We start from the raw sequence: 27683 nt of genomic DNA on the forward strand, positions 1-27683 counted from the left end.
TGCTAGTGATTAGAATTCTCGAAGCAACCCTCAAGCAACTTTCAGCCCCTATAGATGAATGCCTGAGGATGACTTCGAAGCCATGTTAAAAGCGAAAAGTAGTGGGCGAGTTCTTGATTCTCACCTAAAAATCTACACTCAAGTTCATACATTTTAGGTTGTCAGAGAACTGCAAAGGGAAACTTTAATCTTAAAGTATGTGTGAGCCCATTCAGATCATCTCTGCTCCAAGTTCAGAACCTAAGTCAACCTTTCTGTATACACTTTAACTACAGAGGCTGCTCAAGGAAGAGGAAAAAAGAAAGAGGTTGTGCACCCTCAGGAGCAGGAGAGTCAAACATCAAAGAGAAGATTCCTGGGATTCCTACCCTGGCCTTCTGGGGAGTTTACTCACTGAAGATCTCACTGCTGCTTCTCAGAGAAGAGAACATCTCTGCCCACAAACAACCTATCCAAGAACATTCTGCTTTATCTGCCACTGATTTGGGCCTAAGAGACAACCGGAGGCTTTGTGACAAGGAGGACGGGGGGCCTGCACCCTCAGCAAGAGTGCTGCCACCCATGAAAAGGGGCCACTATCCAAGACAGGAACAAAATGTTCAGGAAAGAGCAAACCTCTCTATTTGCCTTGCTTTGTGAGAGGATGGGCATTCTGTGGCTAGTTACATCCAGGACAAGAATCCATTGCTAATAATATGAAAGTTATGGCGTGCTTGGGGATGTATCAAGGAACAGGAGAGGCTTGGGAGAGAAGAGATACCTGGTCAAATAAGAGATGAGGCAAATGGCCCTCGCAGGGGGATAGGGGCAGCACACTGAATAGATTTTCTTCACTTAGATCAACCAATCCAGTTTGTAGAAAGATGAGTTATGTCGCTATGTGCCACCCACAGGGAAGATAGACGTAGTCTTATTTAACCAACTGAAGCCACTTTTCCAGTGCATTGTTTAAGAAAGGGTCATTATCCAAGATGATAAAATTAGGCTTCCAAACATGGTTACGAAAAGGCTATCCTATATTGTTCCCTTGCTACCAAAACTGCTAGGGGAACTAACACAAAGAGCAAGAGAGACAGTGAAAGAAAGGCAGAGACAGAGAAAAGAAAGACTAAGACTCAAAGATAATATTAGACATAGGGCTATGAGTGTTAGAGGAGGTCAAGGGGGTTAAAAAAAAAAGAAAGAAAGAAGAAAAGAAAAGAAACACCCATGCACAGGTGATTGAAACCATAATCTTTATACCTTAGCATTTCTGAGAGTAAATGGTTTGAACTTTTCTTGAGTTCATTGTTGAAATTAACTTCCTTAAATACTTTTTTGGACACAGCAAGGCATTAGTCATGCCCTAAGCCTTTGGTCAAACACATAGTTGAAATGATTACTTTTTTTTTTTTTTTTTGTCTTTCTGCTATTTCTTGGGCCGCTCCCGAGGCATATGGAGGTTCCCAGGCTAGGGGTCTAATTGGAGCTGTAGCCACCGGCCTACACCAGAGCCACAGCAACGCGGGATCCGAGCCGCGTCTGCAACCTACACCACAGCTCATGGCAACGCCAGATCGTTAACCCACTGAGCAAGGGCAGGGACCGAACCCGCAACCTCATGGTTCCTAGTCGGATTCGTTAACCACTGCGCCACGACGGGAACTCCCACATAGTTGAAATGAAAGCTGGAGCTCCTGCCATGGCTCAGCAGAAATGAATCTGACTAGCAGCCATGGGGACGCAGGTTTGATCCCTGGCTTTGCTCAGTGGATTAAGGATCTGGTGTTACAACGAGCTGTGGTATAGGTCACAGACATGGCTCGGATCTGGAGTTGCTGTGGCTGTGGCTTAGGTCAGCGACTACAGCTTTGATTTGACCCTGAGTCTGGGGACCTCCATATGCTGCGGGTGTGGGCCTAAAAAGACAAAAAAAGAAAAATAAAAAGAAAAAAGAAATTAAAGCTGACTTGCCCTTTGATAGTATATACTCATTTTCCCCAAAAGATTATGCCCATGGCACAAGCAGGATCCTGAAACACTACCATTATTGCCTTTTCTGTATTTGCACCTGATCTCCCATTTTTATCTTTAAACATGCCTGGACCATTCTGAGTGCTGGTCTGTACAAGTCAGCTGGGGAATCAGGTGAAGCAGTGCATGAGCAGTTTCCCCATGCCTTTGAAACTACTGGTATTTCTATACCATTAGACAAAATGAAGTTTTTAAGGCAGGAAAGGCTTTTCTTTTCTCACTTTTTAAAGATGGCACAGTGGCAATCTGGTGATTAAAGCTCATTGTCTGAATGATAAAGCTTCTGGTCCACTGTGTCCTATCATTGTCACAGCTCCTTCTGATTCAATTAGGGACAACGCACTAGGGGATTTCTGCCTGGTTTCCACAGACCTAAGACTTTTATTTTTAGCACATACTAACTTGGTTTTAAACAAAGCTTTGAAGCTTCCCAGGGCTAATCTTTAATGAAAATGGAGAGGCAAATAAAAAAGGATGAAATAAATTCCAATGAAAGCAGAAAAAGTGCTAATTCGGGGAGGATGGAAGAAGATAAAATTGCAAATGGAGTTTAAAAGAGTCACGAGTAGCTTCTGTAAAAAGAAATACTCAAAATTTAACAGTGATGAGATTAATTAAAACAGTTTGGTTTTCCTTTTTATTCATTTTCTCCACTGCCTGAAGCATCCTTTTCAAAAGCAGTAGATTACAGATACCAACAAGAAATCATTATTAAATTATATGGCTAGCAGGGACTTAGCAATGCTACTGATACTGAAAATATAAAAGCTATTCTATGTAAGTCCTTCTTTTTCCCCACTCTTCCTATTTTCTGAAAGTATTTTTTTTCACTGGAAAAAAAAAAAGTCCACATTGATCCAAATTCCAAAGAAATTATTTTTAGAAACCCTATAAAAATGGATCAATCTGGTTAAGGCTATGAAAAGAAAGACAGCCATGTAGATTAGTTTTGAGAGAATAGTGAAGAATGACGTATTTGGTCTTTAAAATCCAGGAGTTTGGCTATTGATAAATTATAACCAGGATAAAATTAACTGAGGAGGGACAGTGTTGTGTTCCACATGGCTCAGCTCCAGTTCTTTAAACGAAAAAAGGAGCATGTGTGCACTGTACAAAGTTACAATAGATTTGACATTGTTTGAATTGGCTAGAAACTCACTGCAAAAGTCAGAATTTTTATAACTGAGTTTTGTGTTCCCCCAAATTATCTAGACAGCATATGGATAGCAACTTTTCTTACAAACCTGTGCTTTACCCGGTTGTCCTCTTCCTGGGTAGCAAATACCTTCCACTGGAAATGGGCAATGATGTTACTGAGGTTGTGAATAGTTACAGTTCGCTGATTGACCAGAGTAATGTAAGTTTTCTCAAGGGTCAAGGAATTCTTGTCCAGCCTTATATTCATATCTATGGCAGCTCCATATAGAGATATAAACACTTTTTCACCTAGAAATTAACAAAGTATAAATTATTCTAGAATGATGCTACAAGGCTTATTCCTGTGCCCCCCCCCCACCCCCAAAGCAAAGCTAGGAAATACAACACAAGCATTAGACATTTCATTCCTTTTTTTTTTTTTTTAAGATTTTCATTTTTTCTATTATAGTTGATTTACAATGTTCTGCCAATTTCTGCTGTACAGGACATTTCATTCTTTTCCCTCCATCAATCTAGAAATCAAACATGGTCAGACACCTTAAATGTTATGTTTGGGGCAGTTATAGAGAAATAAACTGTCTTGCTTGGTTATTTAAAAGATACATAAAATATGAATAGTGGCGGTAGATGGTACCAAACCTTCTCTTCTTTGTAATAGTTTTAAATCCTAGAGTCTGATTACGAGGGTACCTGTACTAGAATTATAACCATTAACCTCATCTTTATTCTAAGCATGAGCTAGATTTCTGAAAGTAACTGCACCAAGTACATGTGGGACGAGCTGCTCAGCCTGAGAAGATCTAATTTCAAACAAAGGGGATCAGGAAGGGAGAATTAATAACTTCATTAACACAAAACTATTTAAAAGGAACCACATCCCTAAACAACAGCAGTTAAAATAATAATGCAGCATGCATGTACACCCCCCCACACACATCCTATGTCTGGATAATGGTTACATAGAAAGAAAAAATAGAAAGACAAAAGCTATGTTTAAAATTTTTAATTTTTCAATGTTAAGAACATGATTCAGCATATCAGTTTAGTCCTTGACTTCATTCAAGATGTACCAACCACCTCGATTCTAGGTGTATAAATGAGGCCCCTTGGGCTTCCAAGAAGACACAAAGCTACAAACTATATTCTATCTGATCTCTGCAATATCACAGCAGCTGCCTCACTCTGACATCAAAGTGGAAAAAGGAAATATTTCAATACTGTGAACGTTCTGTTGATCCGAGCTGCTCCCATTTTAATCAGAACCCAGTAAGCCTAATCTCTTGAATTTATATTTTAGCAAATATTTCTGCTACATTCATGGTTGTATGAATCAAGCAGCTACTTAGTATACTGATAACTCTTTATACAGTGCAAATGCTTTTTAGGCCCTATCACTTTGAACAGAGCAAAAACTTCCCCAAAGTTTATGGAAAAAGTACCTAAGCATTGGACTCTAAAATTATACGTTTTTGCTAAAAAAATGTACACATTAAGCAAAAAATACAAGTACTATAAAACGTATGCCATGAAAATAAAATGTCTTCCTCCCCTTCACTCCATGCTTTTTAGAGGTAAGAATTATTAATATTTTCAAGTACTTCCTTCCGAAATAAGAGTTGCAATCTCATCAACTTTTTTTTCAATAGTTATTTCCCCAATACAATTTTTTTTCTACTGCACAGCATGGTGACCCAGTTACACATACATGTACACATTCTGTTTTCGCACATTATCATGCTCCATCACAACTGACTAGACGTAGTTCCCAGTGCTACACAGCAGGATCCCATTGCTAATCCATCCCAAAGACAATAGTTTGTATCTATTAACCCCAAGCTCCCCAACCACCCCACTCACCCTCCCTTCCCCTTGGCAACCACAAGTCTATTCGGCAAGTCTATGATTTTCTTTTCTGTGGAAAAGTTCATTTGTGCTGCATACTAGATTCCAGGTATATGATATCATATGGTACTTTTCTTTCTCTTTCTGACTTACCTCACTCAGGATGAGGGTCTCTAGTTCCATCCATGTTGCTGCAAATGGCATTATTTTGTTCTTTTTGATGGCTGAGTAGTATTCCATTGTATATATATACACCACATCTTCCTAATCCAGTCATCCGTCAGTGGACATTTAGGTTGATTCCATGTCTTGGCTATTGTGAATAGAGCTGCAATGAACACGCGGGTGCATGTGTCTTTTTTAAGGAAAGTTTTGTCCGGATATATGCCCAAGAGTGGGATTGCAGGGTCATATGGAAGTTCTATGTATAGATTTCTAAGGTATCTCCATACTGTTCTCCATAGCGGTTGTACCAGCTTACATTCCCACCAACAGTGCAGGAAGGTTCCCTTTTCTCCACACCCCCTCCAGCATTTGTTATTTGTGGACTTATTAATGATGGCCATTCCGACTGGTGTGAGTTGGTATCTCATGGTAGTTTTGATTTGTATTTCTCTAATAATCAGGGATGTTGAGCGTTTTTTCATGTGCTTTTTGGCCATCTGTACATCTTCCTTGGAGAAACATCTATTCAGGTCTTTTGCCCATTTTTTGATTGGGTTGTTGGCTTTTTTGCTGTTGAGTTGTATAAGTTGTTTGTATATTTTAGAGAGTAAGCCCTTTTCAGTTGCATCATTTGAAACTGTTTTCTCCCATTCTGTAAGTTGTCTTTTTGTTTTCTTTTTGGTTTCCTTTGCTGTGCAAAAGCTTCTCAGTGTGATTAGGTCCCACTGGTTTATTTTTGCTTTTATTTCTGTTGCTTTGGGAAACTGACCTGAGAACATATTCATAAGGTTGATGTCAGAGAATGTTTTGCCTATGTTCTCTTCCAGGAGTTTGATGGTGTCTTGTCTTATATGTAAGTCTTTTAGCCATTTTGAGTTTATTTTTGTGCATGGTATGAGGGTGTGTTCTAGTTTCACTGATTTGCATGTAGCTGTCCAGGTTTCCCAGCAATGCTGGCTGAAAAGACTGTCTTTTTCCCATTTTATATTCTTGCCTCCTTTGTCAAAGATTAATTGATCATAGGTGTCTGGGTTTATTTTTGGGTTCTCTATTCCGTTCCATTGGTCTGTATGTCTGTTTTGGTACCAGTACCACACTGTCTTGATTACAGTGGCTTTGTAATATTGCCTGAAGTCTGGGAGAGTTATGCCTCCTGCTTTGTTTTTGTTCTTCAGAATTGCTTTGGCGATTCTGGGTCTTTTGTGGTTCCATATGAATTTTTGGATGGTTTGTTCTAGTTCTGTGAAAAATGTCATGGGTAGTTTGATAGGGATTGCTTTGAATCTGTAGATTGCTTTAGGTAGTACAGACATTTTTACAATATTAATTTTTCCAACCCAAGAGCATGGAATATCCTTCCATTTCTTTAAATCTTCTTTAATTTCCTTGATCAATGTTTTATAGTTCTTGTCATATAAGACTCTCATCAACTTTTAAGCTTTCTGATAATTTAAATTTACCAATCTGATAAATAAAAACTTGTTGCTTTAATTTGCATATTCTTAATTGTAGGTAATTATTTCATGTATTAATTGGTTACATATATATGGCTATATCATTCCTTGATCATTCATCAAAGAAGCTATCTTTCTTGCGGGGGCAAGAGAGAAAGAAATCAAAGCCCTAAGCCTACAGAATGGGGAGGTTAAGGCAAAAAATAAAAGGCTGTGCTCACAATAAATAAGCTGATTTCCAGAGGACTATGCTCCCAAGACAGAGGTAAATGGGAAGTAGACTAGCCCTAGTTCAGAGTTAAATATTATCCTGGAATTGCCTATGTTCTGCAGAGAACTTCAAATCTTGAATTTGGTAGTCATGGACTGTTCTGCCCTGAGAAATCTGGAATATGGAATTCATTTCTCTTTGGAGTGTAAGGTACCTGCATCCAAAGTTTCAAATTGTTCAACCTTTTTTCTAAAGACAAACATAACCAGGCATGCAAAGAAATAAAACTCCATATGTTGGAACCAGCATATACAAGAAAAATAGAAGTAGATCCATAAAGAATCAGGTACTAGAGCCAACCATACTTGGTAGCTTGAAGAAACAAAGAATGAATGTGAAGCTCTATCCATGGTATATGAAATTTTAAAAAGATCTGGAAAATCTGAAAAAGAGCCATGCTCTAGGCTCTTGTAGAAATAAATTAAAATTAAATATCCTAAATTTTTTAACACTCTAAGAATATATTTAATGAGATGATGCTAACAATTTTATGAAAAAAATAGTGAAGTGGCAGATGCTTCCAAGCATACAAAAGGCAATATAAAGAATTAAAGATAAATGGAAAATGCAAGATGAATGGGTAAAAGACCAGGCAGATTGAGTGAGAAGGTGTGAAAGTGTTTAAATGACAACTCAGAAGGAAGGGAAAGAAAAAAATGAAGAAAAGACAGTATTTCAAGAGAGGATGGCTAAGAGTTTTCAAGGATTTTTAAAAGTATCAGTTTATAATTCAAAACCTGCAATGAATGTCAAGTGGGATAAATTAAAAGAAATTCATACTTAAATACATCGCAGTGAAACTAAAGACAATCAAAGACAAAGAGAAAATCCTAAGAGCACCCAGAAAGAAAAAGATTTATCTTTAAAGGACCCATGGTTAGAATTTCAGCTAACTTTTCAATTGCAACAATGGAAATAAAAAAAGAGTAGTATGGCTTCTTCAACATAATGAAGGAAAAACAATGGCAACCAAGATTTCTATAGTTTTTCAGCGTGTTTTGGTCTACAAATTTCTTTGTTCTGTCTTCACTTTTTAAGGTTATAAATGGGTTCAGGATCCTAAATGAGCACTTTCTTTCTTTCAGCACTTGCATAACGCCATTTTACTACATTTTGGCTTCCATAATTTCAGCCAAAAAGTTTGCCATCAAGCATCGTTAGTGTCCCTTTCATGGTAATGTGTCTTTTTTCCTCTGACTACTTTCATGATGTCCTCTACTTTGGTTTTTAGCAGTATTTGTCCCACTAAGTGTTTGGTGAGCTTTGTGAAATTTGGGTTAATGTCATTGATCATTTTTTGGAAAATTCTCAGTCACTATCTCTTAAAATACGTTTACTCCATTCCTTACCCTAATTCTAAGGCTCCAATTATGTGTATGATGACCTTCTGATTGTGTCTCACATGGCTTTTTCTGTTTTGTTCCTCCTCACCCTACCTCACCTACATTCTTTTTTGTTTCTCTCTTTGCTTAAGTTTGAGTATTTTCTATTGATCTGGCTTTAGGTTCATTAATCCTGTCTTTTGCTCTGTCCCATCTAATGGTAAACTAACACGATTTTTTTTTTAACTTCCAACACATAGTAATGGTGTTGAACAATGAACTAACACAGTTACAGTTCAGTATAACACTGTTAAAGCCTGACAAAGATAAAACAAATAGGCTAAAATATAGGGTGATTACACTTCTAAATATTAATGGAAAATACTAAATAAAAAATTAGCAATCATAATTCATGAGCATATTAAAAGAATGATACATCACAATCAAGCGGAGTTTATTGCAGGAATGTGAAGATGACTCATTATTAGAAATGCTATTGATATAAAACATATCTAAGTACAATTATTATAAGATCTTCTCCACTGATGCTGAAAAAGAATTTGCAAAATTTAAAATATATTTTTTAAGAATTCAATAAAATAGGAACTTAGAGAATTAAAAGATAGTATAAGTAATTAAGACAGCATCGAGAAACAGATCAACAGAATAGAATGAAAAGTCAAAACAAACCCCAATATATGTTGGAATTTATTATATTATAAAGGCTGTGTCTTAAATCATTGGTGTACTGGTAAATTTTTTTAAAAGTGCTATTGGAAAACCTTGGGAGCCATATGGAAAAACGTGTATCACATTTAACATAAGATAAAACCAAATGAATCAAATATTTAAATGTTCAATATAAAACCACAAAAGTAGAACAGTACACAAAAAACTTCTTCATTCCTTTTTTTTGTCTGTGCCTGCAGCATGTGGAAGTTCACAGGGCAGGGATCAAACCCATGCCACAGTTGTAGCCTGCACCACAGTTTCAGCAAAGCTGAATTCTTAACCCACTACACCACAAGGGAACTTCTTCTTCATTACTTTTAAGGGGAAAGTTATCTAACTGTGATTCAACATTCAGATCCCTCTTATAAAATTAAGAAATTTGAATACATAACAATGAAAAAAGAAGACATTCCTCATGGCACAAAAAGTCATAAGCAAAAGCAAAATAAAACTGAGTAAAATATCTGTAATCCATATCTGAGACAAAGAGACTAAATCACCAAACATATAAATAGTTCTTAGAAATCAGTAAGACAATCCAATGGTAGAATGGGATAGAGTTGCAAAAAAGAAATATAAAGGTCCCCTACACGTATTCAAAAATATTCAACTTGAGCAACAACTCATAATAAAACAAATACAATTAAAGATATATTTACATACCATTTGCCCCCATCAGATAAGTAAAACAAAAGTCTGAAATCAAAATTTGTAGTCAAGCTACGGGGAGAAGACACACTTATACATTCTGGGGGAACGCAAAATAGTACTATTCTTCCCAAGTCCAGGAGCAAATTTGGTGACACAGATCAAAATATTAAAATTACAAAACTATCCTAAGACCCACTCTTCTAGGAATTCATCCTATAGATGAGTCAGAACAAGATAAAGGGTATTCATTACAGCATTGTTCTTAATAACAATAGAATGGAAACAGCCAGAGAACCCATCAAGAGAAGACTTGTTAAACAATCTGTGCTACTTTGTGGCAGAGCAAAAATTATCATAACATTGTAAGTCAATTATACTTCAATGAAACTTAATAAATTGAAAAAATAATCTGTGCTACACACAGAAGTGGAACACTGTGCAGGTATAAAAAAGTACCATATGGGAAGATTTCTAAGATATATGATTAAGTAGAAAAAGCAAGGTTTAGAACCATTTACATAGTATATTATTTTTGTGTAATAGGGGAAAATAAGAATATGCATCTATTTGTATAAAAACACTTAAAAGATATACAAGAAACCAATAAAATGAGAACAGGGTCAGGTGAACAAGGTAAAATGGAAATAACACCTTTCAACATATATTTTTTCTAAATATTGCTTTTTTGGAACACATGAATATACTATCATCCAAAACTTAAATGTAAAAAAGGACTATAGGGCATCCAGGAAACATGTAAAGCTGCTAGGCAGCACTAGTAATGAGGCAAAGACAAAATAAAATAAAGTACAATTTCAAAAAAATAAAAATCAATAAAATGCAATTTCATAACCATCAGATTAACAAAAATCCAACATTTTGACAGTGCTGTTTTAGCAATGTACTGGCAAGCACATAGAAAACCAAGAATTTTCATATACTGCTGATGGAAATACCGATTGGTACAACCACTTGATCAATCACTGTAGTGTCCAGTAAGCTCGAGAACCATTTGCTCCATAACTCAGCAACTTCGCTTCTGTATATCTATCCCTGAGACAATTCCACATAACTGCACAAGACATGTACAAAGACATTCATTGCAGCGCTGTTCATAACAGCAAAAAACTAGGAACGTCCTAATATTCAATAGGTGAATAGATAAATTACAGTATTTTCACATGCCGGACTGTACTGCCATACAGCAGTTAAAATGAATCACAACTATATGTCTATGGGTTCAAATCTCTAAAACATACCACTGAATGGAAAAATGAAGCTGGGAAATGGTGTATAGAGGATAATACAATGTATATGAAGTTAAAAACTACACAAGACAATGGTGTATATTGTTTATGGAAGAGTAAATACATAGGAATGGCATTAAGATGCACCCTATACATTTAGTCCTCCTCTGAGGACTAAAATATGGGAGTTAGATCATGGAAGGTGACCCCAAACCTATAATCAGCTTAGTTATTTATAAAATAAAACATCTGAAAGAAATGTGTACAGCACAAGGTTGAGATGTATTAAATATAATGGTTGTCAATTACATTATTTCTGTGCTTTTGCACTTACTTCAACTATTTCATTGTTTACAAAGCAAATCAAGGAAAGGGATTCAAGGGCTTACTCCTTTCATACAAATCTAGGAGTCAGAGAGACTAATGTCATCAGCTTGAGCCGATCACTGCAAAATGCTCCTTCCCAGAAATATAAAAGGAGTCACTGTATTATTTTTAAGAACCATCTAATGTTGTTGTTTTTTTTCACTATCTTCCAAAAGTCATTAGATCCACAAAGGAAGGAAGCAGTAACTCTTGTGCTGCCCCCACAGCTATTGAAGAAGGTGCTTTTCACACCCACTTTCATGAAGATAACCTTAAATAGGGTCCCCAACACTCAGCTACTTAGACAAGTGATAGGGTGGAAAGGGTGCTATGCCTGTGGGAATGGATAAGGCTGCTGTGCTCCTCCTTAGAATTTTTGGTGCCCTTGGAGTGTCTGTGCCCACCATGTGTCCTTTCCAGTTTCTGGGGCTGAGTTCTGCAGTCACTGTAGACGAGGTTAGCCACAGACATTTATTACGTCCTAGGAAAGACATACCTTGCGGAAGGTCTCATTACCTCTTGCAAGGTTTGCTACTATCAATCAAACAAAAATAGATACGAACAAAACTAATTTTACCCCCCAAATGTGAAGCTAGCTATATACACAATGCATTTCATACTGGGATTTCAGTTCCTTTCCGACAAGGAAGGACAGTAAATAAAATATATGAGTGGCGCCGCGGATTCTCTAGGGAACGAGTAGGTTGATGGAAAGAATGTTCCCCATCTCTTGGTCAGAGCAGGGTCAAAGTCACCACTCAAGTGAACTGCTCAGTCTAACTTCTTTGGAAGTGCTTCTTCTTTGAGGGGTTCAGAAAACAAATCATGCAACTTGCCTGAGCACACACAGCACACCAGTGGCGATGCCAAAATCAGTGTAAACAGTGTAAACAGAAGGCAGTGTAGGATTACAGAGGCTTCCAGAGGAAGCCAGAGACCTGGTTCAAGTGCCAGCTTTACTTAGGTGTACAGTCATTTAATGCCTCTAGGCCTCAGGTTACTCATCTCTAAAATGAGGGAGTTACAGAGGTGTCCTCTAATGTCCCTTTAAATACTAACACCTAATGACTTGAGAGTCTTTGCTTGCCATGTACTTTTTCTTTTTTTTTTAAACTCTGACACCACTGAAAACATAAAATTATCAGATACAGATTCGACAAGACAAAATAATCTTAATGTGACAAATTTTATAATCTAATCCCACTACCTGTTCTTAAAGTACAGTTGATTTACAATGTTGTGCCAATTTCTGCTGTACATAAAAGTGACTTATATTTTTTATAGATGTAAAACATTCTCTTTTTATATATTATTTTCCATTATGGTCTGTGTAATTACATAATTACATGGTCTATGTAATTACATTGCTATGTAATTTTTAAAAACATTCTCTGATCATCAGGATATCTGAACTTCTGCCATTTCCTATCCTAAGCTGTGAAATAAGAAACAAAGAAAAGGAAAGCAGGTCAGGGAATGCGTGCATTGGCTCTAAAGCCATGTTTAAAACATTTGCTTCTTTTACAAATAACTGTTTTGCTAGATTTTGTAATTATAGTGGCCCATGTTTATAATTCATTACAATAATCACACAATTGACACAAAGCTCATATAAGTAAGTCTGCATGGATAAATTCAGATACATATCACTTAGCAGTTTCAACTATAAGATATATCACACTCAATTACTACTTATATTTTGGTACTCATTTACTAGTCTTTAGGAGGAAAAAAAGAGTTTCTTCCTGGTTTATTAGAGTAAAATATACAATTGACCATAAAGCTGTTCTGTGAAGTACTAATATTATGCTTGGTTGTATATTTAATCATCACACCTTTGGGGAAAAGAGCTTGTTTGCCAACTTCTGACTCCTGAATTGAAATATCTCCTCCTGAGTAAGAGACATAATACTTTTTAAAATGCTGAATAAGTGCATCAGCTCTATTTCCTGCTTATGCCAGTAGTTAATGTCACCTCTAAGGTGACAGCAACTTTACCAGGCATTAAAGAAAAAACACTGCTATGCTCCTACTTCTAGTGCTGATTCAAGTAGCCAAAGTTTTGATAAGAATATCTATTTTTAAGCCTGTGCTGAATACCAATATTTCCTTGAATCCTTAGATGACACAATTGCTCAATACTCAGTTGAAAAGCATAAAACTTAAGCAATTACCCATTTGTTTATCTCACAAAGTCAATATTTTCACTTCTCATTTTTATTACAATGATAGAACTAAATGACTCATTGTTCTGTTTTAATTTAATTTAGTTTTGTTTGGTTGTTATCACCATGTAGCCTCGAAAAACTGATGTCTTAATCTCCTCTGGAGGGATTAGTTTGTAAAAAGTTACTTCAGTTCTTTCTCAGTTTTAGACTATAATAAAAAGATAATTAAGGAGTTCCCATCATGGCGCAGTGGTTAACGAATCCGACTAGGAACCATGAGGTTGCGGGTTCGGTCCCTGCCCTTGCTCAGTGGGTTAACGATCTGGCGTTGCTGTGAGCTGTGGTGTAGGTCGCAGACGCGGCTCGGATCCCGCGTTGCTGTGGCTCTGGCATAGGCTGGCAGCTACAGCTCCGATTCGACCCCTAGCCTGAGAACCTCCATATGCCACGGGAGCGGCCCAAAGAAATAGCAAAAAGACAAAAAAAAAAAAAGGTAATTAAGTCATTCCTGGAGTAAAATGAATTGCTTGAACAAACCTGATTGAACTACAGAAGGGCACACAAAGGAGGATAGGAGGGGAGAGTTCTGGTTCAGGAAAATGCTAATGAGTAAAACATTAGATAATGGAGAAATTTATACTTGACTTCCTTAATTGCTAAGAGCACTGGTTCAAACTTCAGTTGAAAATGCAAAATCTCCTAGCTGTATTTAAACAACAATACATCCAGTGGAAGACCAGCAATGGAAGAGCATAAACACAACAGTTAGAAATGTGACTGAGGAGTTCCCATTATGGTACAGTGGAAATGAATCCAACTAGGAACCATGAGGTTGCAGGTTCCATCCCTGGCCTTGCTCAGTGGGTTAAGGATCTGGCGTTGCCATAAGCTGTGGTGTAGAACACAGCCGCGGCTCAGATCCTGCATTGCTATGGCTGTGGCATAGGCTAACAGCTGTAGCTCTGATTTGAACCATACTGTGGGAACCTCCATATAATGAGAATGTGGCCCTAAAAAGAAAAAAAAAAAAAAAGGATTGACTACTTCCTGCTGAGGAGTAGAAATGCTCCTTCTTCTGGGACATTGTTGGAGGAAGTATGAAGAAAGACTGATGCTAAATTTCCCTCCTCAAATCAATTCATACTTCAAACAGCTGCACAAAGTTCAATCAGATGCTTATTTAGTGAAATAAGAAGCCAATGATCAAGGCTGCTTGGAAAAGCTCTGTGATTGTCACCTAGGTAGTCATTACTGCTTTTCACTAATGAAAGGTTATAGATCCCGGTCATTGATAACCCACAATAAAGATGAAAGCATATTCTTATCTGAAGTTCATTTCATTTGAGGAAAAATTCTACAAGACAGTTTGCCCCTGTCTGCAATCTTTCAAAAGTGACTTTATTTATAAATCAAAGTTGACACCAGAACCTCAGGGTATGGAAATCAACTTTTTCATGGATGATTAAATTTAGACTATTATTTTCCTTTAGCACACTGGACTATAAAGGTAAGTATAAGTGTCAATCCAAATACTTCCATAAAAGTAAAATCCAGATTGAGGGCCACTGGGAGAATGCAGCTGCATTTCAAAGTCCACTGATCAATGTAGTAAAAACGCACAGGTAGTCATACAAGAGATCAGGGAGATGATCTGGGATGGGGAAAAGGCACTGCACAGGAGTTGAGAGTCTGTGTTTCTGACTGTTATATGCCCATGGGCAAGCTACTTAATTCCTTACGGCTTCAGGTTTTCATGTGCAAAATCTAAGGACTGGATTAGATTATCACTGAAGTCTCTCAAATTTTGAGTCTTTTGATCTACAATCACTCTAAGCTTGTTGGGCTTTAAACTCAACCGAGTAAAATATTCTGACATTATACACCCAACATTTACAAACTTGTTTGTTTATAAATGATACCCATATACTAGAGTAGTTGCATGTCAAATGTATTAAAAATAAAACCCAAAGGAATTCCCACTATGGCGTAGTGTGTTAAGGATATGGTGTTACTACAGCTATGGCATAAGTTGTAGCTGTGGCTTGGATTCAGTCCCTGGCTGTGGAATTTCCATATGCCTGGAGTACAGTCAAAAAAGAAAAAAAAAAATACAACCCAAAATATCTTAAAAGGGTGAGATAATAAACAATATTTATAAGATAATTTACTTAATATATTTACCAATTTACCAACAATTAATTATTTTAGTAAGAGCAAAAACATTGACTAAGTTTCTTTCTTTTTTAAACTCCTGGTTTAAAACATTGTGATACAGTGATTTGAAAAAGGTAATTCTAGGTCACAGATTTTTCCAATACTTAATTTTAGGAACTTACATAAACAAAATAATGATACCTCACAAAAATATGGAGATCCAGATGGCACTCCTATACCTGGGCACATATCCAGACAAAACTACAATTCAAAAAGATATTTGCATCCAAATGTTTCGTTGAAGCACTATTCACAATAGGCAAGACATGGAAACAACCAAAATGTCCATCCCAGATGAATGAATTAAGGAAATGTGGTACATAAATATAATGGAATACTACTTAGCCATAAAAAACAACAAAATAATGCCATTTGCAGCAACAAAGACTCAACTAGAAATTCTCATTCTAAGTGAAGTAAGTCAGAAAGAGAAATACAAACACCATATGATACCACTTATATGTAGAATCTAAAATATGGCACAAATGAACCTATCTACAGAACAGAAACAGATTCACTGACATAGAGAAGAGACATGTGGTTGCCAAGGGGGAGAGAGAGAGAGTGGGAAGGACTGGGAATTCGGGTTTATAGATACAAACTATCACATTTAGAATGGATAAGCAATGAGGTCCTACTGTATAACATAGTAAACTATATCCGATCACTTGTGAGGGAAGATGAGAAGATAAAATGACAAAAAGAATGTATATAACTCCTAGCCATAGCAATCAGAGGAGTAAAATAAATAAAAGGAATCCAAATTGGAAAGGAAGAAGTACAAGCATCACCATTTGCAGATGATGTGATACTCTACCTAGAGAATCCTAAAGACTCTACCAGAAAACTGTTAGAGCTCATCCATGAATTTGGCAATGTTGCAGGATACAGAATTAATACACAGAAATCGACTGCATTTCTATATACTAACAACAAAAGATCAGAAAGAGAAATTAGGGAAGCAATCCCATTTACCATCACATCAAAAAGAATAAAATACCTAGGAATAAACCTACCTAAAGAGACAAAAGACCTGTACTCTGAAAACTATAAGATGCTACTGAAAGAAATCAAAGACGATACAAACAGATGGAAAGACATACCATGCTCTTGGATTGGAAGAGTCAACATTATCAAAATGACTATACTACCCAAGGCAATCCACAGATTCAATGCAATCTCTATCAAATTACCAAGGACATTTTTCACAGAACTCGAACATAGTACTTTAAAGTTTGTTTGGAAGCACAAAAGATCCAGAATAGCCAAAGACATCCTGAAAAAGAAAAATGGAGCTGGAGGAACCAGGCTCCCTGACTTCAGACAATACTACAAAGCAACAGTCATCAAAATCATACGGTACTGGCACAAAGACAGCAATATAGATCAGTGGAACAGGATACAAAGCCCAGAGTTAAACCCACGCAACCACAGTCAACTAATCTACGACAAAGGAGGCAAGAATATACAATGGCGAAAAGACAGCCTGTTCAACAAGTGGTGCTGGGAAAACTGGACAGACATATGGAAAAGAATGAAATTAGAACACTCCTTAACACCATACACAAAAATAAACTCAAAATGGATTAAAGACCAGACACTATAAAACTCTTAGAGGAAAACATTGGCCAAACACTCTCCGATATAAAAGACGGCAACATGTTCTCAGATCCATCTCTTAGAGTCATGACAGTAAAAACAAAAATAAACAAATGGGACCTAATTAAACTTAAAAGTTTCTGCACAGCAAAGAAAACCCTAAACAAAACGAAAAGACAACCCACAGAATGGGAGAAAATCTTTGCAAGTGAATCAACTGACAAGGGATTAATATTGGATTATATTAAATATTGGATAATATAATCCTATATTAATACAGGATTATAAACACCTTCTGCAGCTCAACACCAAAAAAAAACCAAATAACCCTATCAAAAAATGGGCAGAAGATCTAAAGAGATAATTCTCCAAAGAAAACATACAGATGGCCAAAAAACACATGAAAAGATGTTCAACATCACTCATTATTAGAGAAATGCAAATCAAAACCACTATGAGGTACCACCTTACACCACAGAATGGCCATCATCCAAAAGTCTACAAACAATAAGTGCTGGAGAGAGTGGTGGAGAAAAAGGAACCCTATTACATCATTGGTGGGAATGTAAATTGGTGCAACTGCTGTGGAAAAAAGTATGGGGATTCCTCAGAAAACTAAAAACAGAATTACCATTTGATCCAGCAATCCCACTCCTGGGCATCTGTCCAGAGAAAACCATGACTTGAAAAGACACATGTACTCCAATGTTCATTGCAGCACTATTTACAATGGCCAAGACAGGGAATCAACCTAAATGCCCACCAACAGAGGAGTGGATAAAGAAGATGTGGTGCATATACACAATAGAATATCACTCAGCCATTAAAAGGAAAGAAATACTGGCATTTTTAGCAACATGGATGGACCTAGAAATTATCGTGCTAAGTGAAGTCAGTCAGTCAATGAGACACCAACATCAAATGCTATCACTTACATGTGGCATCTAAAAAAAGGACACAATGAACTTCTTTGCATAACAGATACTGACTCACAGATGTTGAAAAACATATGGTTTCCAAATGAGACAGGGTGGGAGGTGGGAGGATGCGCTGGGGGTTTGGGATGGAAATGCTATAAAATTTGGTTGTGATGATTACTGTACACCTATAACTGTAATAAAACTCACTGAGTAATTAAATAAATAAAAATAAAATGAAAACCAGTCTTCATTCCCCCCCAAAAAAGAATGTGTATATATATATATATATATATATATATATATATATATATATGTATGTATGTATGTATGACTGAGTCACTTTCTATACAGCAGAAATTGACAGAACATTGTAAATCAACTGTACTTTAATTTAAAAATTTTTAAATTCTATCACTCTGATAAAGAGTACCCAGTAAAGATATCACACTAATTGATGAAACCCTGAGCATGTCCGCTCTGAGACTGAGAACCAGAGAAGGTTGTTCACTATCATCATTTCCATTGAACTCTGAACCATGATTATTTGCTAGTGACTGATTGTGTATAAACAAATATCAAGACCATCTACAGATAAACTATGAACTGATAAGTAAATTAATCAACATCTGTAGATGAAGGAGCAACATACAAAATTCAACTGTTTTGACATACCCACAAAAAATTTAAAAAATAAAATTAGGGAGTTCCCGTCGTGGCGCAGTGGTTAACGAATCCGACTAGAAACCATGAGGTTGCGGGTTCAGTCCCTGCCCTTGCTCAGTGGGTTAACGATCCGGCGTTGCCGTGAGCTGTGGTGTAGGTTGCAGACGTGGCTTGGATCCCGCGTTGCTGTGGCTCTGGCGTAGGCCGGAGACTACAGCTCCGATTCAACCCCTAGCCTGGGAACCTCCATGTGCCGCGGGAGCGGCCCAAGAAATAGCAACAACAACAACAACAAAAAGACAAAAGACAAAAAATAAATAAATAAATAAAATAAAATAAAATTAGCAAAAATACTAGTTACAAAAGAAAAAAACGATACACTGAATTTCATCAAAATGAAATTATTCTGCTATCAAAAAGACCCTGTGAAAAAATTAGAAAGATCATCCACTGATTGTGAGAAAATATTACAATAATTTCTAAAAGACTGGTACTGCAATATATAAAATCTGCAAGGTAATAATAAAACGATAAACAAACCAGTGAAGAATGGGCAAAAAACTTGAATACACACCTGGGAGTAAAAGACATAAACACAGTCAGAAGCACATGAAAAGTTACTAAACATTATACGTCATTAGAGAAATGCAAATTTAAAGAAGGATACCACTTCACTTTCACTAAAATGACTAAAATTAAGACAGAACAAATGAATAAACATAACAAAACAGAAACACACTCAGATGCCGGGAACAAAGTGATTGCTGCCATAGGGGAGGGGAATGGACGGATGGACAAAATAGGGACAGGGGATGAAGAGGTCCAAACTTTCAGAGTCCCCGTGGTGGCTCAGTGGAAACGAATCTGACTAGTGTCCATGAGGACACAGGTTCGATCCCTAGCCTCTCTCAGTGGGGTAAGGATCCAGCATTGCTGTGAACTGCCATGTTCGCAGACGCAGCTTGGATCTGGCGTGGCTGTGGCTGTGGCTGTGGCTGTGGCTGGCAGCTACAGCTCTGATTTGATCCCTAGCCTGGGAAACTCTACATGCCGTGGATGCAGTCCTAAAAAGACCCAAAAAAAAAAAAAAAAAAAAAAGAAGAAGAAGAAGATACAAACTTTCGGCTATAAAATCAGTGTCATAGGGACGTAATACACAACATCAACTATACAGTGAATATAATCAATAATATTGTAGTAACTTTGTGTGGTGACAGAGAGTCATTAGACTTATCATGGTGATCATTTTGCAATACATAAAAATAATCAAATCCCTGTGTTGAACACCTGAAACTTTATAATATTGTAAGTCAATTATACTTCAGTTTAAAAAAAAAAAAACACTGACATGACCAAGAGTTGATGAGGATGTGGAGTAATACGAAACCCTCATACGCTGTTGGTGGGAATGTAAACTACTTCAACCACTTTAGAAAACTGTTTGCAAGTTTCTTATAAAGTCAAGCATATATCTTCTCTATGATCCAGCAATTCTACTCCCAAATACTTAATCCAGGAGAAATAAATCAAATGTACACACACAGAGATGTACAGACATGACTTGTGTGATAATAGTTATTAAAGCTTTATTCATAATAGCCCACAACTTTGAACAATTCAAAGTTACCTTAACAGGAGAATGGATAAACTGTGTATAACCATACGGTGGAATACTGCTCAGGAATAAAAAGGAAAGTACCAAAACACACAATAATGTGAATAAATTTCAAAAACATTATGCTGAATGAAAGAAACCAACATAATAGAGTGTATACTATATGAGTACATTTATCTGAAGTCTAAGAACAAGCAAAGCTAATACAGGGTGAAAAAGACCGGAATTCTGGGATTGGGGATGGAGAGATTGATTGGGAAGGAGCACGAGGGAACTTTCTGAGGTGACAGATGTTCTATATCACGAATGGGTTATACAGATATTTACACCTGTCAAAATGCATCAAACTGTAAATTTAAGATCAATGCATCTTATTGTATCTAAATCATACCTCAATAAAAAGTAATAAAAAATTACTTACATGATCATCAAAGATGAATGAATATGTAGGAATAAATATACTCAAAATGTTCCAGATTTATACCCAGAATACTGCTGAGGGAAATTACAGAAAACCTAAATACAGGCAGGGATAAACTGTGTTTAAAATGTGACAATACAGAAAGCTTCATGGAGTTCCCACTATAGCACAGCAGTAACCCAACTCACACCCATGAAGACATGGGTTTGATCCCTGCCCTTGCTCAGTGGTCTAAGGATCTGGTGCTGCCATGAGCTGCAGTGTAGGTCACAGACACAGCTTGGATCTGGCATTGCTGTGGCTGCAGCTCCAATTCGACCCCTATCCTGGGAACTTCTGTATGCTACAGGTCCGGCCCTAAAAAGACGAAAGAAGAAAGAAAACTTTGTAAAGTAGAAAAAGATGAACTACTGCATAAATATTGCTGAGTAATATGAAAAGAGACATACCTAGAGTCAGTTTTAAACAGCAAATTGAACTGGGGATTGAAATAACTAAATACTTAATATTTTTGAAATTACTTTATAATCAATCACTAACCTGATAGGAAAATAAGGACATCAAAATGAAGTGAAGAATATCAGGAAATAATCTAGTGCCAAGGCTGTCCTTTGCCCTAGTGGCTTTTTGTTAACTCTTGAACTTTTGCTTTAACCACTACATTGGGTGCCTAGGACTGGACATAAAGTTCAGGGCCCTGCCCAAGGTCAGAATGCTAAATTTAAAAACTTCAAAACACAAAGAGGCATAGGAAATGATGGCTTTCGGGGCACACTACCCCGAATATGGCACCTTGGCAAACTGAATAACTCAAGTGGAAGGAATATAAGCAACAGCAAGTGCAAGAGGGATTTTTTTTTTTTCCTTTTTACAGCCGCACCTGTGACACATAGAAGTTCCAGGTCTAGGGACTGAATCAGAGCTGCAGCTGCAGGCCTACCCCACAGCCAGAGCAACACTGGATCCCAGTCACATCTGTGACCTACGCCACAGCTTGTGGCAATGCCGGACTCTTAACCTACTAAGTGAGGCCAGAGATCAAACCCTCATCCTCATGGACACAATGTCGGGTTCTTAACCCACAGAGCCACAACAGGAACTGCTAAGACGGATTTTCTTAACTTCCCCCTGATGCAGGTCATGAGATCCTCCAAGTGAGAAGTGTCCTCCAGTACTCAGTGGGAAGACACATCCTTACCTTCAAATTTAGAGGGACACTAAGAGGAATATGAATAAACAGGGCGCCCTGTTTCCTCAGTTTACTCCACTTAGCGCTAACCCTTTTTTGTCCTATCACATTACCCTGTGACTCTGTGCTCTTCATCAAATCTAGCATAAATACATTCAGATCTTACTGCTTCTTCAGGGCTTCATTTCCCTATGAACACTCGCTTACCACATAGAACTTATATTAAATAAACCTTTATGTTTTTCTCTTGTTAATCTGTTTTTCTTGTTTTGTTACAGGGGCCCTATCTTAAAAAAACCTAAAAGGGAAATATATTTTTCCTCCTCTACAGATACCATGATTAAAAATCATAAGAAACAACAAATGGGAAAATAAATAAATAAATGAGCAGATTTAATATGTTTAAATTGTCAGATACAGAATATAAATAACTATGTTCAATATATTTAAGAAATAAAAGGGAAATGTGAAAAACAAAAGAGTAGAGAGCAATTAGATTTGACAAGAACCGGAGTTCCCGTCGTGGCTCAGTGGTTAATGAATCTGACTAGGAACCATGAGGTTGTGGGGTTCAATCCCTGGCCTTGCTCAGTGGGTTAAGGATCCGGTGTTGCCATGAGTTGTGGTGTAGGTCGCAGACACGGCTCGGATCCTGCATTGCTGTGGCTCTGGTGTAGGCCGGTGGCTACAGCTCCGATTCGACCCCTAGCCTGGGAACCTCCATATGCTGTGGAAGTGGCCCAAGAAAAGGCAAAAAGACAAAAAAAAAAAAAAAAAAAAAAAAAAAGATTTGACAGGAACCAAATAAAACTTTCAAAAATTAAAATAGTTATAATGATTGGAAAATTAAAACTTAGCAGATGAGTCTTCACTGAAGAGGGAATTATTGAATGCTGTAATAGATAGGAAGAAAGCATCCAGAGCAGTTTACAAAGAAATGGAAAACATAAAATTAAGGTTGAAAGAAATAAATAATAGACTAATAGTAGGTTAAGCAATAGAATAATAGGGAGTTCCCTTCGTGGCTAAGGGTTAATGAACCTGACCAGGATCCATGAGGTTGCAGGTTTGATCTCTGGCCTCACTCAGTTTGTTAAGGATCCGGCATTGGCGTGAGCTGTGGTGTAGGTCACAGATGTGGCTTGGATCCTGCGTTGCTGTGGCTGTGGTGTAGGCTGGCAGCTGTAGCTCCAATTCAATCCTAGCCTGAGAACTTCCATGTGGAGTGGGTGTGGCTCTAAAACAGCCAAAAAAAAAAAAAAGAATAGTACATTAACTAGTTGGAATTCCTGAACAGGATAATAGAATGGAGAAGAACTAATAATCCATATGGGAGGAAAAAAAATACACAGTCTGTACCTGATACTTATACAAAAAGAAATCAAAGACAGATCATTAACTTAAACATGGCAGCTAAAACCATTGCCCTTCTAAAAGTAAATACAGGAGAATACATTCATTATCTTAGAAAAAGCAAAGATTTAGTAAGAAGGGAAAAAGCATTAATCCTAAAAGAAAAAATGATAATGTGGACTCATCAAAATTAAACATTTCAGCTCATCAAGAAATAGCATTAAGGAAATGAAAAGGCAATCTACAGACTGGCAAAGAAAATCAACAACACATATATCTGCCAAATGACCAGTATCAGAACAAGTTATAAAGTGCTCTCACAAATTAATGATAAAAGGAAAAACAACTCAATAAAAAAATGAGCGAAAGACTTGAACACTTAATTTAAAATGATATATGAAAAGCCAGTAAGCACATGAAAAGATGCTCAACATCATTCACCCATCATTAGAGAAATGAAAATGAAAACCGCCAGAAGACATCCCCTTATACCTCTAGTATGCCTAAAATGAACAATACAACATTATGTGTGGGGGAGGAGGTAAAGCATCATGAAGAAACATGAATGTGAAGCAACTGGAACTCCCATGCTTTGTAGAGGAGAGTGTAAATTGGCACTACTTCGGAAAACTGACATCCCTGATGGGTTATGTGCTGTGCAAAAATCTTCTGTTGGGTTAAATGAGCCCAAACTTCCCCCTTTTGCTTCAGCAAGTCCAGATTAGCTTTGTCTTACTAGCATCCAGTGAATTGTGGACAACACTAAAAGATAAGAAATGTATATTATGCCACTGATTATGGGCTGTTATGCTGGCCAGTGTGGAGGCAGAACCACTTAACCACACTCAGGTCCTTAGGCAAGGGCTTTAATGGTCTTGCACAGATATGCATCCATAAATCCAGCAACGCTTAACTGTGACCCAGATGTCCTGTGTTGCACTTTCCCTGGCTGTGCACTTCTGCTTTCTCCCTACGGTGCCCTTCTGATACAGACAATCAACATGAATAGGTAAAAAAGAAGTCAGAAGGAAATGAAGAGAGTTATGAACTAATAAATAGTAGTAATAAGTATTAATTTGAAAACCAACTTTGGAGACCTGCATGATGTACATGCAGTTTATATGACCACAGACTAAATATCTGCAAACACAAAAAGTGAATTATCTGGCACAACCACTGTGGAAAACAGTATGGAGATTCCTCAGAAAACTAAACATAAAACTACCATAAGATCCAACAATCCAACCCCTGAGTATATATCCAGACAAAACTATAATTAAAAAAGACATATGCATGCCTATGTTCCTAGAAGCACTATTCACAATAGCCACAGCATGTAAGCAACCTAAATGTCCATTGGTAGATGAATCGATTAATAAGATGTGGTACATATAAACAACTGAATCCAACTCAGTCATAAAAAGGAATGAAATAATGCCATTTGCAGCAACATGGATGCAACTAGAGATTATCATACTAAGCAAAATAGGTCAAAAAGAGAAAGACAAATACCATATGATATCACATATATGGAATCTAAAATATGGCACAAATGAACCTATGCAAAACAGAAACGGACTCACAGACATACAGAATAGACTTGTGATTGCCAAGGGGCGGGGTGCGGGGAGAGAATGGGATGGACTGGGAGTTTGGGGTTAATAGATGCAAACTATTACATGGATTACCAATGAGATCCTACTCTATAGCATAGGGAACTATATTTAGTTCTTGGGATAGACAATGATGGAAGATAATATAAAAAAGGGAATGTACATATATGTGTGAGTGGGTCATTTTGCTGTACAGCAGAAATTGGTCCAATGCTGTAAATCAACCATACTTCAATAATAACAAAATATAAGTGAATTATTATTAAGCCTTCAAGAAATTGCTAGTGGAAATAGAGTGCTGGATTTAAGTGAATATTATGTGAGATATCTGCATATTCTAAGGATTAAAGTAACCAGATCTAACATAGACTAGAGGGCAGACGCAAGAACATTTTGAACTGGGTTTATATTTTCAAATGTTAGACAAATGCAGTCGTAAATGGAAAATCCATAGGATATTAAGTGACCTACAAGTTTCCATTTACATATAAATAACCTCAATCTACCAGTTAACTTCTGTTACAGGATCCTTCCCTTCCTTTTGAACCCTGTATTGCTCAGGCTTTCAAGCACTGGAGAAACTGTTAGGTGGGATTTATATCTGGCTCAGCATTATTTCATTCTTTAGTTTCTATGTTGAGAATCTTAGCTGACTCTAATGCAGCCAAATAACCAATTCCCATTTTGCTTCATCGTATTTTTCCATCTGACCTTTCTTAACACGTAGAACTTTTAACAAAGAATAATGCATACCTGTATCATAACCCACGATAAGCCTTTGGCTGTGATTGCCCACTGTCTGTGGCTGAAAATCCACTTCCATTTGCATTGACTCTCCTACATTAAGAGTTCCAACAGATGGCTCTATAGAGAAGGGCCTGCAACACACATGGAAACATACCATCAGAACACAAGCCTGCGTAGTGTGAGGGGTGGTGGAGAGAAGTCAGGAGTTCTAACTCTGCAGAGAGCACAGACCTGACACCACAATTCAGTGATTCAGAGATATACTTCCCCCTCATGTGAGAGAACTTTAGTTTTAATATTAAAATAACAGTAATAGATCAGCAAATGTAAAAAAAACTTAAATGATGCCTAATATTCTTATTATATCCTTGTCATTCAGCCATTCTCTTAACATTCAATGAGTGATTCCAGTAAAGAACAAACTTATAATATGCATGCAAATACTGTAATTTGCAAAAGAACAGTACCTTCAAAGTCAAATTTTGCAAAAGTTATGAGAAGAGAGGGTTTTATAACAGAAAAATATATCAGAGTCTCAAAAGGAAAGTGAACATACAATCACAGGAGGATAAGGCGAGGACAGTTTAACAAAGGGTCTATTTAAAAGAGAGGAAGGGGTGTAGAGAAATTACAAGAGACAGTGCAATGGCCCAGGGTTATTAACAACAGAACTATTACCCTTTCTAAGTCCGAAGGGCCAAGGAGAAGGAGTGGTTTTGAAACCCATCAGATGCCTAAGAGAAAGCTTCCTTATGAGGCACAAAGAGCTTTGGTCAATAGAGACAGCCGGCCCAGGGACCCTGACATGTAAGACACTAGGCAGAGAAGGATCCTGACTTCACATCCCCTGTGACTGCCTGCTGGGACTCTTGTTGGCTGAACCCAACCAGAAACCAAAGGCACGAGAACCTGGTGTGTGCCAAACAGGTCAGCGTCCTGGGTGAGAGTAAGCTGGAGAAGGGCAGAGAGCATTTGGCAAGGCAAACTGGGGACATGCTCTGTGTCCTGAATACAGAGTTTGGGCATGTAGACCTTATGCAAAGGTAGGGTGGATTTGCAAAAAGGAAATGGTTATGGTTGGGTTTTTTGTTTGTTTGTTTGTTTTCTTTTTAGGACTGCACATGAGGCATATGGAAATTTCCAGGCTAGGGGTTGAATCAGAGCTGTAATCACTGGCCTGATCTGAGCCGTGTCTGCAACCTACACCACAGCTCACGGCAACAGCAGATATTTAACCCACTGAGTGAGGCCACGGATTGAACCCGTGTCCTCATGGATACTAGTCAGATTCATTACTGCTGAGCCACAGCAGGAACGCCCAGGAAATGGTTAAGTTTAATTGTCCTAGAAAGGACTAGTTAGAGAGAAGCTGGATCTGAGCATGAAATATCTTAAATAACTTACAGAGCTCTTCCTTCTAAATGGGAAACCCAGTCCATTAAATTATGTTTTATGGTCCATTTCACTTCTTTAAATTGCTAGTTTTTCAGTAATGTGTTGGACAACGTATCTGCCCGGCTAAGTTGTTTCTGATTTTTTACTTCTTTCACACAATGGTTTTTTTAGAGTCTTCATTCCTTAAATCGTCCCTTAGATAGAGAAGTGAATTTCAGAAGATCTAAGCTTTCTTCTCTGGGGGTACACAGTTTACAGCAAAGGTAGCACTTGGTGCTACCTGAGATTATCACTGCAGGACCTGTTATGCTTCCTACCATGGGCAATCATTTATTTTCTCTGGACGGCCCTCTCCTTTCTACTTTCCCATCCCTGTGTCTGTCCTTTTCCCATACCTTCAGCACCAGTCCTCCAAGAAACCCCAGGCAGTGCTGTAGGGGCACCACAAGGTAGTAGTTACTAGGCTGGAGCCAACTGAATAAATTCTAAATCTGGTTCGGCCATGACTTTGGGCAAATCACCTCATCTATAAAATAAGGGTAGTGAAAGCACCCACTTCATAGTG

The 27683-nt window shown here is 37.5% G+C and overlaps 1 protein-coding gene across 1 annotated transcript in view; it reads right to left on the minus strand.

Moving 5' to 3' along the window:
* Nucleotides 1-27683, minus strand: part of HYDIN (HYDIN, axonemal central pair apparatus protein) — a 412515-nt gene that overhangs the window by 269788 nt on the left and 115044 nt on the right. Inside the window, 2 exon segments of the mRNA XM_021093814.1 lie at nt 3258-3459; nt 25730-25854. Coding sequence (XP_020949473.1) covers nt 3258-3459; nt 25730-25854 — 327 coding nt within the window.

This window comes from Sus scrofa, chromosome 6 (genome assembly GCF_000003025.6).
Source record: "Sus scrofa isolate TJ Tabasco breed Duroc chromosome 6, Sscrofa11.1, whole genome shotgun sequence".
Classification (NCBI taxonomy): domain Eukaryota; kingdom Metazoa; phylum Chordata; class Mammalia; order Artiodactyla; family Suidae; genus Sus; species Sus scrofa.